This window comes from Elgaria multicarinata, chromosome 2, assembly GCF_023053635.1.
Source record: "Elgaria multicarinata webbii isolate HBS135686 ecotype San Diego chromosome 2, rElgMul1.1.pri, whole genome shotgun sequence".
Taxonomy (NCBI): Eukaryota; Metazoa; Chordata; class Lepidosauria; order Squamata; family Anguidae; genus Elgaria; species Elgaria multicarinata.
The window spans coordinates 143,190,586-143,209,382 of record NC_086172.1 but is presented as its reverse complement, the minus strand read 5'-3'; the positions used below and the strand labels follow the sequence as shown (position 1 = coordinate 143,209,382).

Below are 18,797 nucleotides of genomic sequence, written 5' to 3'. Positions count from 1 at the left end.
CAGCTGTGAATCTCCCCCAATGGAAAAAAAGTGCTTTTCAACAAGTTGTGAGATATGTAGTATTATTTAGACTTCAACCATCAGTTTCATCCTCTACCACTTATATACAGCCTCTTAAAAATTGTGCTATATTACTCTCCTGTGTTAAGGCTCAATCTTGTGTATGTCCCACAACCTAAGAACCTTCACAACAAAAGGCTTTTCTATTTCTCCTTGTCCCAATGTTGCTATTTATAATGTTTTCAGGAGCAATTTTTGGACCGCAACCCTGTTTTAAGAGGACGGTTGAGAATAAGCAATGAATATGACGAAGATCTATAATAGTAGTCTGGATTTAACTACCCATTCTTTCTTCCTAGCATTTTTCTGCACACTTGGTTTCGATGTGGTAAAATTATTGGCACCACATGGTCCAATTAATTACTGGAATATAATGGAGAAAAGTGAGGCCTTAATGTATGTTATCTTCTATGCCTCCCCATCATAAGAGAGCTTACATGAAGACTTTGCACTTCTGTAAACACCTAAAATGTTTATACTATTTATTACAGCACACAAGTGATTGATAAGTCTATAATATTCCAAAAGGAAAGTTGATGCAGGAATAGACAGTTACTTCCCCTATTCCAGTTATAAATCATTTGGGAGTCTTTGACCTTTTGAACTGCAATAGCTAGATGTTAGAATGAAAAGGGGATATTTGAATCAAAGAATTTGCGGTGGGGGGAATATCTGGAATTGTTCATTTGGATGCAAGAGAAGGTAGTAGCAGGAAGGATATTTTGTTGCAAATTTATCATGGTGTATAGGAGGCATAAGGAAGAGTTGGGATAAAGAGAATGAGTGCCCTACAGTATTGGAGACGGAGTGGTATAAGCCAAGGGAGCTGCGTTTACAGGATAGGAAGATAGATCTATATATTTCCAAGGTCAAGACCCTGTGTTTGGACTCTGTGGGTCGAGAAAATGGCAGGGGGAAGCAAGATGAGATAGTGTAGCTACCCATGTTACAGACCCTCTACCTTTGCAGAAAAGCAAGCAGTCAGAACAGTTGCTCCCCAACCAAAATAAGTGAAGACTGCATATGCACACTTCCCTCTTTCCACCAGGGAGTATCCTGTCAAAAACAGGTTGAGTGCAGATATTGGGCTTCTGGGGTTTGTGAGCAGAGGGATATTATAGTCTGGGGATAACAGGTGTGTGTCCTTGTGTCCCAATTTCCCCTTCCTCACCCAAAGATCTTTTTGGTGGTGAAGGGAACCTGCAGAAACATGCTTTCCATTCACAAAATAAATGATTCCTAATAAATCCATTCCTTTGCCATCAAAAGGTTTGGATGCATATCTTCAAAGCCCAATTCCACCTCACTGCTGCTACTGCCACCAAACATCCTTTTGGAGTATAGGGGGACTGCTTTGTCACATATCGAAAGGACCCCAAGGGGAGCAAGGATGGTGCTCTAGGTTTCATGGACACACACACACACATTAGCTATTATAGTTTCCAGCAAGGGAGACTTGGCCCCTCCTCCAAAGACATCTCCATGAAGGGAATATTCATTCTGAATTTTTACTAGTCCCCACTTTTTAAAAAATAAAGTCCTCCAAAACAGTTTTCTTCTAAAATAAATACATTTAAATGACATTACAGAAAAAATGTTTGTATATAAAATAAAAAATACTCTTAAGAATGACTTGCAAAGATTTCCTGTTACTACATAGATTAGTAATCCAATGAATACAGCAAGATAACTTTTACAAGTTGTATGAAAAAGGTAAGTGGTTTCTAAGCGAACAAAATCAGCCTATGACACTAAGTCAGTGTGGTATTTTTTTCTTGATAATTGTATGTTGCTGCCTGCTGTTCTACGTTTTGACAGCCATTTCCATAGTTGCTTTCATGAACAGCAGAAATATTCTCTCTTTCCCACTCACTCTGTGCTAACAGTAAAATCAGGCCCTCTGCAACAAGAAGCCTGGAGAGGGTTCTTCAAAAGCAACAACACTTCAAGACAGCACTCTTTTGTCAATAATATCAGCAAGAAAGGATGTAGGGAAAAGGGAAGAAGTACAATGCATTGCTGTTGATGTCCTGCAGATACTTTCTTAGCTGGCGCTCAGGGATGCTATGGCTTTTTTTGCAAGTATGCCTACTTGTTTGAATAGTGTAATTGACGAGTTATTTTTTTCTTATATGCAAAATGTTAAATTTAAACATTAAGACTGCAATCCTGTACTCACCTACTGGGGAGTAAGTCCCATTAAACTGAGTGGAGCTTACGTCTGAGTAGATATGTGTAGGATTACACGAAATCTAATGTTGAGTGCATTGAATTTTAAAATAAGATTATTTTTTATAAGATAACATCGCTCCATTAAATGTAGTATGTGAGAAGTAAGGTCAGTCTGAATCGATATTTTAAAACTTTGCCTTCCCAGAACACTGTTGTATAACACAGAAATACATACACAACAATGCTAATTTTGCTCAAATCAGAATTTGAACAGTTTTGTTTGGGGGTCAATCTATCTCAAATTGGTACGTCATGCTTCATTTCCACATTACTTTTGAATGTGATGACTGTCATAATATTGTCTGAAAGTTATAGGATGGTTTAAAATCAAATGCTATATTTTCAAAGGCTGTTGCTTTCCGCCCTTACTTGTATATGTAATGGAAGTTCACTTTTAAATTTTAGCCTGCTCTATAAGCCTTCAGAAGAGAGGGGGGATAAATGTCTAAATAATAAAAAAACTAAAATAAATTTATTAAACAGGAAAGATCAGGACTATGTCATTGATAATGACTTCATGCTGCTCACATTATTCTAAACATTAAATTAATCCTTGACTTTCGAGTGCAATTAGCTATGAAGAAAGAGCTCGGTATCTGCAAACAATTGTTCAGCACCATCTAGATCCTTCAACTTTTGAGGATTATGCAGCTCAGGTTTTCTGCCCAGCACCCTGCCATCATTTGCCCTCTGAAAATGGTAAGAATACAATAACAATTTACATTTCTATTTAACAACACTTAAAATGCAGTATTTCTAGGTAGTAGGGAATATTAATTCTAACCAGAGGTTTTTTTAAAATATATATATATATATATATCAGATTTTTATGTTAAAGAAGCTTCATTTCATACAATATAATTTGATCCTTTGTCTACCAAATCATAGCCAACTAATACAGCTGTTCAAATTTTGGTCTGTAATAAAGTTCTATCATATTCGTATTATCTGAGAATATTCCTATACCTAAGCTTCCTAAATCTAAAAACTGATATTTAAGCATAGTAGATGTATCTTATCTTCAATAAAGAATCATTTTAGCCTTGGTTTGGGAACCATGAAAGCTTTGCTGTTATCACCAAATTTATAATGTTGAAACATTAATGGTTACATGGTCATTTGCCCCTATAAATTATTTTTCTGAAACCTTTTGTATAAGATACTGCATTTTCAGTTACGAATAAATCAGTAATCACTAAAAATATGAGTAACTCTCAAGGCCTACCTGTACAAATAATTTCTTGATCTCCTGATGATTATTTCATTTATTTCCCCTCTTTAGATCATTAAATATCAGTTCTGTTTATCAGAAGGTAAGACAAAGTGTCCAAAAAACCCCCTCTGTTTTTATTAATTTATTACTAAAGCACTAAGTTTGTAACCATGTTGTATGCAAACTTTCCTGATTGCCCTTATCTTTACTATTAAAAGAGAAAGAAATTCACACTGATAGAGAAATTACCACTACATTTTCTTCAAGTTTAGTCTTTACTAACTCCAGGTCTGCATGCAACACTAACACTGTGGCTCTGGGATTAAGGTAACTAATGGGAGAGACATCTGTTGAGCTAGTAACACTTGATTGTGTCTGACCTTTTGTTTCTCAGCATGAACAAATAGTACTGGTTAGCAGTGGTGTGCTTTGTACCCTGTACTGTCTTTCTTTGATGTTAGCAGATACTTCATAAATTCAATATAACAGAGAATGGAAGAGGAAATAACTTGTTGTTTGCTGATAAACTTTGATGCAATCTTGACATAAAATAAGTTAAAATATTACCACTGATATTACTCACCTACTTGCACTAGAGAAAAATCTCAGGGTTCCCCCCCCCCCCCTTGAAAACAGTAGAAGAGAATTTATGGAACTCACTGTATTTTCATATATGATTTAAGGAAAATAATTTGAAGTATTTGTGGTCCAAAGAGGACTACAAAAAGCCATGTATCTTTACTCTCTTCCAGTACTGATAGTTTTTATATGAAAAATAAATAGGATATAAAAATAATATAAGCTCACGTTATAATGAATGTCTGAGTGAAAAAGCAATAACAGCATTTGAAAATGATGATAAAAGTAAGCCAAAGGTTATATAGCTATAATATAACTAGTACAAAAGAGTTGTAGTGATTGATTTTTAGGATCCTGTTTTATCTTGCTTACACTGCAGTCCTATATATGTCTACTCAGAAGTAAGTCCACTAAGCTCAGTGGGACTTACTCTCAGGAAAGCAGGCATAGGATTACAGGCTGAATTAATTAATTCCACCAACTGATTATAAATGGGGAAAGTCATAGATTTGTATTGATAGCAGTTGTACAGGCTTTCTATGTTTATTCTTCATCTATTGAAGTAATACATAGTACTTCTGTCCCAGGGCTGGTTTTTTTGTAAACCGCCCAGAGAGCTTCTGCTATTGGGTGGTGTAGAAATGCAATAAATAAAATAAAATTTATGGTACCCTGTGTATATAAAGGATAGCAATATGGTGGTCATTGGTCCGACTTGGTATAAGGCAACATTCTATGAATACCGATATTTAGCTATTGATTGCTTGATTCCACCTTCCATTTACTTCCTCTTCATTAAACAAAATGACATGCAAACATCTGAGAGTGGCCAGTCATGAGCATGCTATAAATTGTTCATTTAGCGAAGTCAAGAGTTTTTCCATCCTTGCTACCTAATATCTATAACTGGAAATGCCAGAAATTGAAGACAGGATCTTCCATATGCAAAAAAATATATGTGGGTCTAGTTTTTTCCTTTTATGTTGACGTGGCAGGGTCATAAGGCTAAAATTCCTCTGGAGGCAGTATTTTTTATATGTATGTATACCTTAAGGGGGAAAATGAATTCTATCAAATAATGCATCTCTGAACAGAAGAGTCTAGGATGAAGACCATTATCCTAATGAAAATTAGGTTCTGGAATATTGAAAGACTCATTTATTCGTATTAGGTTGGATCCAGACTCAGTCATACTTAGAGCAGACCTTTGAAGTCAATGGGAAGATGTTAATCATTACTAACTTACATCACTTTGATTTCAGTGTGTTTACTCTAAATCAGGATCAAGCCTGGTAGTAGTAGTAGGAGGGAGGAGGAGGACAATGACAACATTTATATCCCGGCTTTTTTCCTCTTGCTAGGAACCCAAGGCAGATTATATAGTCCTCCTCCTCCCCATTTTATTCTCACAACAACCTGTGAGTAGGTTAGGCTGCGCATCAGTGACTGGCTCAAAGCCAACCAATGAGCTTCATGGCCAAATGGAGACTAGGGCCTGGATCTCCTAAACCCCACAGACTCCACACTGTGCCCTTCTAATCTTGTAAATATGTTTTTTTCAACAATTTTCAGTCTCCCTCTAAGCAGTATTCCTGATTTCTTACTATTCATATAACTAAGTCCTAATAACATGCCAACCTCCTATAGGGTTTATTCGTCATCTTAAAAATATAATTAGAAAAATATACTGAGCATGGTTTAGTGACAAATGTAAGAAGATGAGAACTGCACAAAACAGCCAGATGCATTAAAGCCCAAGATGAGTTAACTGCTGTTGATACATTGGGCGATATCAACATTGTTTGAGTGGAAGGCAGTCTTGTGCAGCAGAACTTTTCCTTTCCCTCCTCTCCATGGCAGCTCCAGAAAAGCCTCGCCAGAGGCCCAGGGGGACCCATCAGACATGGTGGGCTGTGTCTTCCCCTGTGGGAGAGGGGAAGTACCAACATGAGAATCTTGCATGAGGAGTGCAAGATTCCTCCACCAAAATTTAGGTGATTCCCCCCCCTCCCATTGCAGCCCCTTAAGTCACATAGCACAATGTTTGGTAGGTTCCCCAGCCCTCTAAATTGGCTTTTGGGAGGGTACATGGGGAGGGGGGGAGTGAAGGCGAAGGGTGGGGAAAAGAAAGATCAATTTTGTGAGCTTTCTTTCACTTGTGCAACGTTGATTCAATCACGCAGTAAGTGAAAGCCAAGTTTACCAATAAATTACTTTAAAAAAAAAAAGGAAGGTCAAATATTGAATAGAAAACAGTAGGAAATGACACTTAAATTTTGGCATCTTGTGACTCAGAAATCAAAGGGGGTTAAAATTGGTGTAGAAACTCAAATAAGGTGAGAGTCACGATTAAACATTTTGAGCAGGCTTTTTGTCAGCCACTGGGAGAGATTTTATCATATAAATTCCAAGATTTGTGGAATATGGATTGAAGGCCAGCATTATCCCCCTGAGAAATTGAAAGAGTAATAGTTCAGCCCTATGCATGTTTACTCAGATGTGGATTTCAGTGTTCAATAGAGGACCTTGGTAAGTGTGCATAGGATTGTAGCTTAATTTAAAAATGTCTGCTATAATAAAGAGAAAAAATGATGCCTTCTGAATTATTTTTGGATTACATGCAGTGATGTGTTCGTATTCTGGCAAAATTGGTTTCATGCAAAAAAATTATATTGGTAAGATTCCCCAGAGAAGGGGAGGTGAATGTAATTATAAACATCTCTAGAAATGGGAACAAAAATGACCCCATGAATTATCACTTCATAATATTTCTAGGTATTTCTTCTAAGTTGTATGCTGGATATCTACTGAACAAATTGGATGATTGGGCTGCAACTAATGAGATATTTGGAGGAGGAAAGGCTTGCTTTAACAAAGGAAAGATTATATTTGATCAGACTTCGTATTAGCAAATATTTGCAGGCTAAAGAGACATTTGTATGCAGCTTTTGTAGATCTAACTGCAGTTTTAAGTATAATTAATTGCAGTTGACTGTGGTATAAACTTTGGAATACCACCACAGACAGAAGGCTCTTTTGAAGTATATACTGACATATTTATGAGAGAGCAAGAACTGCTCAACAATTCCTGACTCTGGGTAGAATGAGACAAGGTTGTTTACTGGCGCTTGATTTGTTTTAACTTTTCTGTTAACATTATGGATTCTGTTCTCCAGTCACTAGTATATTTCCTTGGTTTGATATGAATTGCTCTTCTTACTCTGTGCTGGTGATAAGGGCTTGTTATTTACCACACAATTAAACTATGGCATTTGCTAGGGTGACCATATTTTGGAAACCAAAAAGGAGGACAACATGGGCGGGCCCCCAAGGGGGCTTGCCCACCAACATGTCCGGCCCCAAGGGACGTGTCCAGCACCAAGGGGGGATGCCCACCCGAACATAGCCTTGGTCACATGTCTGATTTTACAGCACACAATTAAGACAAATCTGTTCTTCATAATGTCTTAATGTTAAAATCACTGAAATAAAGAACAAGTGAGACATTCAATGTATCTGAAATTAACTTCACTCACTCCTACTTTTGTAGCTTTTGCTGTACTTTGAAGCTTTTGCTGTACGCTGTGTGATACATTCTCCCCTTCCCTCAAATATATTTTCTGACTGTATCCTCACTTGTTGCAAGCCACTGCTGCTCTTAACAGGGTTTGCTGGCTTTTTTATTTTTAAATTTCATTTTTTTAAAAAACTTGTGTACGATTGCCACAAGTTTCTCTACTCTAACATTAGAGTGGGTGTTGTGGGCAGTGTACAGTACTATTCACAATTCTCACTTATATACATTAGCTTCTCAAGGCTTGTGCATTGGCACCACTTCACACATCCAGACTTTGAACTCCTGTCTACTTCCTGCACAAACATGTGACTCTGAGACCCTCTTTCTAATGCCCTGCGTTGCATGCCTGCCCCATGGGGCTAAGTTATAACAGATGTGTCTGGGTTGTCTGTGTGCAGCCTTTGTTGTCTTTCAATCTAAGTCATTGCAGCCAAACCAAAGCCTCCAGCCTCTCCACCCCTCTCTCTGCAAAAGTCTCCCAACAGTCCAGCCAGGCTGTGCACTTGTACCTTGTGGCCAGGGGTAGGATGACAGCTTATAGCTTGGTCACATCTGGTGACTCTGGTTTTTTTAAAAAAAACTCCACCGCCAGCCGCCTCTGCCTGCACCAACACTGGACTCTGAGACGCTCTTAAAAAGGCTCTGTGTGGCACACCAGCCTCTCAGGACTCAGCTACAGCCATCTCTGAGTTGTGTCTTCAGTTTAACTCTGTCTCTAAGAGATATGCCGGCTAGCCAAATCTATCTATTTTTCTCTGACACGCAGTTCAAATGTTCTGCATTGCATGCCAGCAGTGCAGACAGAGCCTAGCTCACAAGTAAACAAAGTGAAGTAGAGGGGAAAGAGTAGCAAAGAAAAGCAATGACATGCCAGGTTCCAACATCCACAGCAACAGGACATTCACAAAGATGAGAGCCTCTCCCTTGATTGGCACCTCACTGTTGGTCATGAGAGTTTTTCTTGAAGGATGACCCTTCATCACCCATGATGTGGAACTTTGAAAAAAAAGGCCTCTGGCCCATTCTCTTTTGCTCTGTGGGCTGCTTTGGCTGACCTCTCCTTTCCCATATTTGATTTGTGGACACCTCACCTCTGCTGAGCTCGAGGTACCCAACTGCCCACCAAATCTGTAACAGGAAAGGCGCACTGCTCGCCCAACACTTCTTAGCTAAAAACTGGAGATCCCCTTGATGCCAAGGGCTGAAACTGTTCAAGATGCAAGACCCCAAAGAGGAGGTTTGACAACCTGAGTTTGAAGGAAATGACTCTAGCAGTTTTTTAAAACAATAATGTAAAACCTTGAACTTTTTTTAAAAAAACTAAAAATCAACAGATGAACTGATCTGATACAAATTTGGCATGTCTAAAGTCCTCCTTAAGAGCAATCATGGTGCCAAGTGTCATCTCTTTATCTTTAAAAATGACATTTTTAAAAAATAATAATTTTAAAACCTCAATTTTAAGAAAATCCTAAAAATCAATGGATGAATGGTTCTGTTTCAAATTTGGTATGCCTAAAGCCCTACCTAAAAGCGATCATATTGTCAAATTTCATCTCTTTATCTTTACAAATGACAGAGATATAATCATTTTCATTAATTTTCATTAAAGTAGAGCTGCCCTTTGGGTGGGGAAGATGGGAAAAATCCAGATTTTTCTTCAAATTTCATAATTCTCTCCCCCCTCTTTTTTTTCCTGGATTTGTTATAAAACATCCTGACAAATCTGGGTTTTTCCTTGCTCAAGCAGTGGAAATATGTGTCAAAGAGAGCATTTAAATGTGAATGATAAAGTGGGTCACATCATAGTCTTTGGAACATGCCCTCCTCATCACAAATAGATTCTTGAAGGACATAGAAAAAGTTTTTTAAAAATGTAAATATTTGGAGATTTGGTTTTCAGGAAAATATTCTTAGAAGTACCGTTTAGCTGAAACTGAGTTGAAAACTATTATCCAGCGTAGGCGGTATTTAATTTTCATGTACTATTTGAGGGGGGGATCTAATATTGTGATCTCTTCAGGATTTTTCTGGGGAAGTATTACTGCAAAACTTATATGGTACTAAACTATAAGGAGCGGTTATGATTCAGCTACTGGAAGTGTTCCAAAATAAATTTCTTAGATTTTTGTTAGTAATACTCCCAGGATTGTTGAAAGCATGGTAGGGCAAAAGTGGTTTTGAAAAGAAGATTGTTATGTCATATATAATGTCAATTTGAATGCTTTGAAGAAAGTAGATTACCCAAAAACTTTTAAGCTGCTTCTTATAACCCACTGTCTACAGAGCCCATCTCTTGCACATGCGTGGAATTTAGCTTTTTCTGAAACACCTCTATGTTTCACAATGATTATATATTTTCTCATTCCCTAGTTAATTGAATTTCAGCTAAGTGGAAGTCTGGGCTTAACTACATATTATATTAAATCTGTACCATGTAGCTGATCTAACCTTTTTTACTCTAGTGTAATTGAGCACAGCAGCCATCTAGATTGGGACCACCAAGCTACCTTCCCGCCCAGTCACGTCCTTCCCCCAACCTAAATTTGCCTCCCTTCATACAGGGACTAAAGAAAGAAAGAAAACTCCATTGGTACCAATTGAGGAGATTTTCTCTAGCCCCATCGGAGTGGCAGAGGAGAAGGAATTTAATGAGAGAAAGTGGATGAGTGGGAACGTTTAACCCTATGCACAGTGGTTTTAATCTGAATCAGGGTCCCACTAATGTTTCAAAAGGATCAGCTGTACCCTGTGCATTTAGCATAGCGTGTAGTTTAGCTTTCAGTCACAAAAGAAGTTGGCAACCATATCGCATTGCATGGTGATAAGAAAATGGCTCCTGTCATGCGAAATCAGACCAATGGCCCATATAGCTGAGCATTCCCTCTTCTAACAGTGGCCATTCAGATGCCACAAGAAATTCATAAACAGGGCATGATGTCATCAGAGATGTTCAGAGCATGGATAATGTGCTTTTTGTTATCATGGCTAATACTCATTGAGAGTATTAGATAAAAAGTAATACTCATTGAGAGTATTAGATAAAATCAGATAAATACATAAAGGACATATCCTTTATGTATTTATCTGATTTTAAAAATGACTTTTAAAAAGTCATTTATGCAGTATCCTCCAGCTGTGGTTGATTTATGAACCCTGGGAGATATTTCCTTTTTAAACCTGCCCAAATAGTAGTTTGTTTCATGTGCCTGTGAGAAAGAAAAAGTCAAAGTATGCTTTCCACATAAGAAGGCAGCTTTTGGTGAACTAATGGCATCCTGATACTTGAAACATAATAGAAATATAAACTACATGCTATTGCTGACAACCGTTATTCACCATATTGGCAAAAGTAGCGTAATTAAGTTGCTCTCAGTGTTACTCCTAATTTTTTGAGCAATTTTGCTCTGCTTGCTCTTCCTACAGTACTTGTTTTAATTTTTTTCATGTTATATGCTTAGTTGTCATCTTGTTTTCCCTTATTGAAATAACTCTTAAATGTTTTCGTTACCAAATGCATACATTACCAGAATAAAATGGGCGCTGCCTCACTGTGGCTGGATCCATTAGCTCTCCTATAATGTCTGAATGACAGAATTATGCAGCATCACCATGGTCGCATGGTAGTTAGCATTCTGGTGATTAAACAGAGGTTGGATAATACCCATGTTCTCCTGGCAACTCCATGTGACTTCTTTATCTAGATGTCACTAGAGTGCTAGTCAATCCAGCCACGCTTGGGCAGCAACCACACTGTTTCAGTAACATCTTTTCCAGCTCTCCTCTAACCTTATTATGCTGGTGCAAACACTAATTTGCAATATTTTAAATCTGAATGTTCTGAACGTTTTCTTCCCTGTTTCAGTCCCTTTCTTAGTTAGAGCTGGTGAGTGTTCAGATACTGGGTTTTGTAAATTCCTAGAAAGATGGGTGGGATATAATAGTTCTTCACTCCCACTTATTTAAAGATGAAGGCTTTAATCAAGTATTTAAAAACACTCTTTTAAAAGAACATAACCAAAACTAGCAGGTGATTTAATTTTTTTTTTAAAAAAAACTAACAAAATACATGAATAATATATGCGTTCAGGTCTTTGCTCCCCTTTGCCCTGAAAATCTGTTCCAGAAGGTACCCTCTAGAATAGAGTAAATGCTGGTATGTGTGGCTTCAGATGGAATTAATCAAGATCATCTCCCCCTACTTCCATTTACAGAAGGCTCTACTGGAGCCAACCTATGTTGCTTTCTTGACTTATATATGAATATGCAGTCATGTGTTCATATACTGGTTTGAAATTAATATATGGGGTTTTTTTAGAAAAGAAAGAAAGACCAAAAAAGACCCCCATTAATAGCGTTTGAACTTTTCAAGATATGTAAATTTCCCAGGTGTCTCCACATAAGAATGATTAATAAGCTCAGAGATTTTAGTTTTATGATAACCCACCTAATTCAGCAGAGATAGTGTGTGTGTGTGTGTGTGTGTGTGTGTGTGTGTGTGTTCCATTTCAAATTATATACCTCTCAAACTAATCAATATTATTACAGTTTTTAGACTTTGTATATACTTTTCAATGGGAGGTTTGTTATATATTTAGGGTTTGTGTTTAGTTTTAGTAATATTAGTATTACCGGTACTTGATTTTGTTTTGCAATGACCATTTATACCTAATAAACCCATTGTATTACATATGAAAGACTATAAAAATGAAGGAAAAAACAAACCTATTAGGTGCTATGTAAACTATTAATTTACTCATCCATTGTTATCAGTCAAAACTCTTAATCTTACTGCTCCGATGTAGTAAGACTGCAATCCTGTGCACACCTACTTGGCAGTAAATCTAATTGAACACTGTTGGATTTCCTACCTAGCAAACATACATACGATTGTTCTGCACATACACCACCATCCAGCTGGCTCCTGCTTTCACTAAAGCTAAATTATTTCCTGTTCTTTAAAAATACAAAGAAAATATTTCGTATATAGAGACAATATGAAGAGTTCATTTAGCATTCATGTTCCTTTTGCAAGTTGGTGGATTTTAATGTTGAGTATTCTCAGTGGAATATTCTTTAGAACTACACTTGTTAGAATTTTAGAAAGAACACCATTTATTTTTCATGTGACTTTGGAAAACAGCTGGATAACAGAGGCCAACTATTGCCATGTGAATGTTTTATTTTAGGTATTTTTTGGTAGAAATGTATACGTCATTTCAGAAACATTAAAAACATGTTTAATGTTGTATTTGATTTTTAGCAATGAAGCTGATAGATTATAACTATTTTCATAGAAGTCTTTTTCTTTCTTTTCTTTTTCCTTTCCTTTTATTCTTTGTTTTGTTTTGGTTATTTTTGTAACCCGTAGTCGGTGAGTATTCTTCCTGATTGTTGAGTTGTTGGTTCATTTTTGCATACTAATGCATCCCTCTTTAATCTTTAGCATGCACAATAGCAACATAACAAATTCTAACTTTCTCCTTTCTGTACTCATCTGTAAATGCCCTCCAACCTCTGCTGTTCGTGTCTCATGTCTCACACCTGTTATCTTTTTATCTTTCTTCCTTTTTCCTCACTTCTGTCCACTTCTCCTTCATCACTTCTTCATTCTCAACAAAGAAAGAAATGGTGTGATATTTCTTCTCCTTCCCAAGCCACCACTAGAAAGCATTGGCCACTTCAAGGTAAAGGGCAAAGGCTTGAAACGGAAGGTCTTTCACGCTAGCTGTGAATGGTATGCTGTGCAGAGCACCAACGGTTACTTTCTATGCTCTACCCCACCATCTGAAATGCTTTAATTCCTTGTAAAACTAGAACAAGATAGAATTTCTGAACATTGGTGTGGGGGTGAGGGGAGGGCACGTAAAAATAATCTTTCTCTGTATGGAAGAGGGTTTTGTTTTGTTATGTGTTTTTCAGAAGGCATAGTAATTTTTCTGCTATCATGCCTTTGTAGGTTGCTTGGAGCTGCTGTACCTGAATTGTAAAGAGAAACATCTCTGTTTGGAGAGCAAAGGGAGGGATTTTGCCAGTTTCAGAAAATGTTTGGCCAAAGCAGACGCAATAGCATTTGAGTTATTAGATCAGGCTTATGGCAGTGTGCTTTTAAAAGCAGTGTTAGACTTCTGACCCAGCCATCATGGCTTGCAGTAACCTCTTTAGAAAATCTAGCAGAATGAAAGCAAGAAATGTGTCCTAAGATTTATCTGCCTCCAGCAGTAACCCAGACATGGTTGTGACAAGATTAGTGAAAATGTTTTCTTGAAGTGTTTTTCAGTATCAGAGCATTTTCCATAAAGTAGTAGTAATACTAAACATTCACATCATTTTTAAAGTGGATTTTGTGTCCCCAAAAATGTTTCAGAAGCATTTTTTGCAAATGGTAGGTCACACTTGGAACACTATGAAGGCACCATGGATTTTTCAGAGGGGGCTGTGCCACTGCAGCCCCTTATGCCTCTGAAAATGTGACTTCTGAAGATAAGGGAACTCTTCAGAACAGCATTTGATGTAGTGCTTGGGGAGATAGCTGCAAGGGGAAATTGGCACCTCCCATAATAGTGGAAACTCTTTCCACTTGCTCATGGGGTTCTTTGAATCCTTGCTTATGTGTAAATTTTGTTAAAACAGTTCTTGAGCAAAAATGTACTGAGGATTTTGTGAAGGCTATGTTCCTTGGAGGAAAATAATATTTACAGAATTTCTGTAAACCGCCCAGAGAATTTCTGTAAACCGCCCAGAGAGCCCTGGCTATGGGAGCGGTATATAAGTGTAATAAATAAATAAATAATATATATGCTTCTGAACAAATACCATTGAAATCATTGTAAAGATTTGGCCCATTGATTTCAGTAAGAAAATCTAAGCTTCTATATATGTGCATGTAAAATACTTACAACAATTGGCTTTATATCCAAGTATATTCTTAGTACAAGGAGGGGTGTCTGTTTCTAAGAACAGAGTATTTATCTAACTCCAGGATCAACGTATGTTCTACTATTGAAAAGGAGAAATCAGGAAAATATTGTGATGAATTGTATCTACAGTAAGGTTCTATCTGTTCTGCAAAGAAATAGGGATGTTTTCATTTTCAGTAGGAGAATAGTAGAATGTCTCTTAGGAGTGGAATTGGCAGTGTGCATGTGATAGGCAACTGGTATCTAAGTACAAATCTCTGCTACAATCAGTATCCTCTGATTTCTATATATTTGTCTATATATTCATACAAATAAGTGGAGTGATATCCATTTGTCTATACACACAAACAAACAGATGGGATGATACCTTTACAAGTATGTGCAGGTGGTCATCTTCTAATCTGCAGCCTCTTTCAACAGACAGATTGAAAAACAAATAATCTTTTCTTTCTGGCAACTACAGAATTCTTTGTAACTCGAAGGATTGAACATGCTTAGAAATAAAAGCTGATCTGTTTTTTATCTCTTATAGAAGTTTGGTCACTGCAATAGGTCTGTCATACTAACTCCTATGCTGCTGTTCCTGCCCCATATCTTTTGGGAATATCTGTGGGAAATAAACCTGCTTTGGGATAGCAACCAGGGTTCCTTTCAAATTCATCTTGTTCCTTTTACAAAGATAATTAACCATGTAGTGCATCCAAATAGCATGATCTGTTCACGCTTCTGCCCTGTTGAATCCTATAGGAATTCTTGTGTTGAGAGTGTAGAGCAAAAAATAGGTACCAACCTGAGTCCTTATTAGTTTTGTTATGAACTAGTTCCTTTGGACCACCCATCAGCCACAGACAGTCTTTGTTTGACTACACAGGATTGTTGATGATTCTGACAGCAGAGCTAGTGCTACTTCTTCTATATCAAACAAGAAAGGGGCAGGTATTTGATTGGGGCTGCTCTTTCCTAATTCTCTGTGGTAGCAGATTGCTCTAATATTTGAGGTCCCTCTTGTTTCTTGTAGGCTCCTACCCAGAGACTCAGGCGTCCGAAGGTCCAGCAGCAGCGCAGATGGACGGGCCCGATCTAGCTTTCCCCATTTCTCCCCGGACTAGCAAGAGCCGCATGTCCATGAAGCTGCGACGATCCTCTGGCTCAGCCAACAAGACATAAGAAGGGGTGAAGCCTGCTGCCCCTTTCTCCCAGAAATCAGCCTGTCCTCTATGCTGAATATATGTTGTGCTTTCCTCCACTCTAATGTTTATTTTAGAGAACCATATTGGAATTTTATTTCAAATTGAAAATATTTTAGCTTTTGTTAGAATATTTTTATCAAACTTCCTGCTGCCATAGTTTGTCTGTGCAGGGTTCTTTCTGCACTTTTTTTTTTTTACCTTCCGTTCTGAGATGCACAGCAGTAAAGTAACCATTCTATTTTAACCTCTAGGGTTGATTGCAAGCCACCCCTGGAGTTGGAGACTGCAGGCATGTTCCACTCTACTTATTGTGCAACCCTTTCAGTAATAATAATAAAATGTACCATTTGCAAATGAATGTACTGCCTTTTCAAATGAAGATGCATTTCTGAAGCGCTCTGCAAAGATCACTAAAATACACAGAATTATGTACAGAGTATGTGTTGAGAATAAACCCTTTCAAGTTAATGGAGGCCCATCACCAGCTCTGTTATTGTCATACACTGTTGGACAGACACAACAAGATCCTAGTGCTGAAGTACTAACAGCTTTTTCCTCTCTTGCTAGTATTTGCTTTCCACTTGGGACTTATGGCCACCGTCAAGCTTTCTCTTCCAAAAACTGAGACAGTCCCTTGATCAAGCTGTGTAAGATATATCATACACTCATACTTTCAAGCACTTTGCCATGTCAGTCATTTGCTCTGAGCTATGTACCATTTCTGGGGAGAAAAAGGGACTGTGCCCTTGAAGAGGCAGATGTATGCGCAAACACATTCCACTCCAAATTCCCACTAACCCCCAGAGGTATTTTCATACCGATGAAGAAATACAATTGCATTTGCCATATTCTGCTCTAACAAAATGTAGCATGGCACCGGTACTAACTGCATGTGTAAATATCTGTCCCTCACCTGGGCAACTATAGAAATATATATTGATGTATTTGTTCGCCGTGTAGTATATACAAATTTGTAATGGTTGAAGAAGAGACATGCTATTTAATAATACAATAAAATTATTCTTACCACCTTCTGTGTACTCTGTATTCCACAGCAAAGATTGATTGACTTAAGCAAACCTTTCCAATGTTGCTAGCTTCATGAGGAGAGGAGAAAGCAGCCATGGAATGGCTGATCATTTGGTTGTATGATTGCTAAGCTTTTGCAACAAGCTTCTTAGTGACAACAGTTTGATTCACAATGCCTTTGGTCCCAACTTAGTAGTTCCAAATGTGGCTTTCCTAAAACCTGAGCTTCTGGCTCGATAAATCTTGCTTATGGAGGTTGATAAAGCAGCACAAAGTAATATAAAATTAATTTTGCTGAAACCATCCTTTAACACTAGCAGAATGTCTTCTTTGGAAGCCTCTGTCTTTTCAATTCCTAAGTAGAGCTAAGGGAGAAATGCCAACAATAAAATAGCAGTTTGCAGTGGAAGTGATTGACAATCACTTTATGTAAAATATGTATTGAGGGACTCTTTTAAAGAATGGGTTATTTATTTTATTTATTTATTTTAAATTAAGCGAAAATCACTACTTAACTTAGTTCCTATCTGTTCTATGTAGAAATCATTGTTCAGGTAGCATGCTGTGTATTTTTCAAGTGTTACCATTCACCACCTCTAATCTTCTGTTGAACAGCACTTACATACTAGCCTAATTAAATAATTTACAAAGGCACGTACAAAATTAATCTATAAAAACATCCCAAATCTAGAGACAAGCCTATAAAAGTGAATTTCTGGAAAAATCATCAGTGACAAAATTGGAGAGGATAGGTAGTCCTGGCCCTTCGAATTTCCAAAGAGGAGACATTTTTTTTATCTGACAAACTAGAATTGAAAGTTGGAATCAAAAGAGATATTCTGGTTCACATAATCCAGTACAATATCCTTTGAACAGATTATCTCTGTATCACAAAGTTTTTTGAAACTTCTTTTGGTTTCAAAAGCAATTTTCCATGCAGGGTGGGTGTGTTACTTCTGTGAATCTTTGCCAAATGTTCAGAATTTAAAAGTAGCCTCCCTTTCGTGTGTGTGTGTGTGTGTGTGTGTGTGTGTGTGTGTGTGTCCTCCCTCTTATTGTTTGAATTTTGTAAGCTTCAAATGTTACACAAGGTACTCAGCAAACAAGCATGATAACTACAAAAAAATAACAATCCATAATTTAATAGCCAGTAATGAATGAGAGTAGACAAAAAGGACACTTCACACAGTATTATTGGACGGGACGTTGACTTCCTACAAATATCTGACTATATTGTAATACAGGATACAACAAATAAAACACTTCACAGCAAATTAAACATTATAAAACCTTAGAGGCTGAGTAGATTAATTCCACTAATTAAATATATAAAGGTTGGCTTGCTCTTCTTGCCCTGGAGAATGAATAGACTTTTGCTAAACAATGTCAGAATGTACTTCAATCCTAGGGATAAGAGCAACCACAATGAAAGAAATTATTCAGGATCCCAATCCCCCCAGACAGCTTACTCACAGGTAGGCACACGGATGGCTCTAGGTTTGGCTATAGTATTAGGCGCACACAGAAAAGTTTTTTTTTCTCTTATTTTCTCAATGCAATGCCATATTTTTCAGTCTTAAGGCGGAAGGGGTGCTCTGTTCGTAAAATATAAGTTTGGTATGCTTTTGTTTTCCTTGGCTGAAACTACAAGAATTTCAGTATGTGGAAACTTTCACGGAATACACAGTGCATTCTAACCCCTTTATAAGGCAGCAAGGATCATTCATGCTCATACGTTCGGCATGACGTACATTAAAAGCGTGGTGATTCCTTTTGGCTATGCACTGTGACTTTCCATAGGAATTACAGTTTGGATAGAATATGTTCAGGTCACTGACAGATACTGAGGAACAAGGCTTTTTGTTCCATGGAGTAGTTCTCATGAACCCGGAGCATCAGTCAATTCCGACCGCTGGCGACTACAGTCAAGCAAATCGCCCTCTCGGCATCTCAGCGTTCAGTCTGTGGGAAGAGTCTCAAGCCGTGGGCCGGCGAGC

General features: G+C 37.6%; 1 protein-coding gene across 4 annotated transcripts in view; it reads left to right on the top strand.

The window, feature by feature from the left end:
* The window catches only part of RALGAPA1 (Ral GTPase activating protein catalytic subunit alpha 1), a 174,620-nt gene extending 157,820 nt beyond the window's left edge, over positions 1-16,800 (top strand). For 3 of the 4 annotated variants that reach the window (XM_063117818.1, XM_063117817.1, XM_063117815.1), the window contains 2 exons: positions 2,867-2,991; positions 15,600-16,800. In XM_063117818.1, coding sequence (XP_062973888.1) covers positions 2,867-2,991; positions 15,600-15,748 — 274 coding nt within the window. In that variant the 3' untranslated portion in view covers positions 15,749-16,800. Of the gene's footprint in view, positions 1-2,857; positions 2,992-13,283; positions 13,349-15,599 lie in introns of all 4 variants that reach the window. The other variant, XM_063117816.1, reaches the window with a different exon arrangement.
* Positions 16,801-18,797: the final 1,997 nt, after the last annotated feature.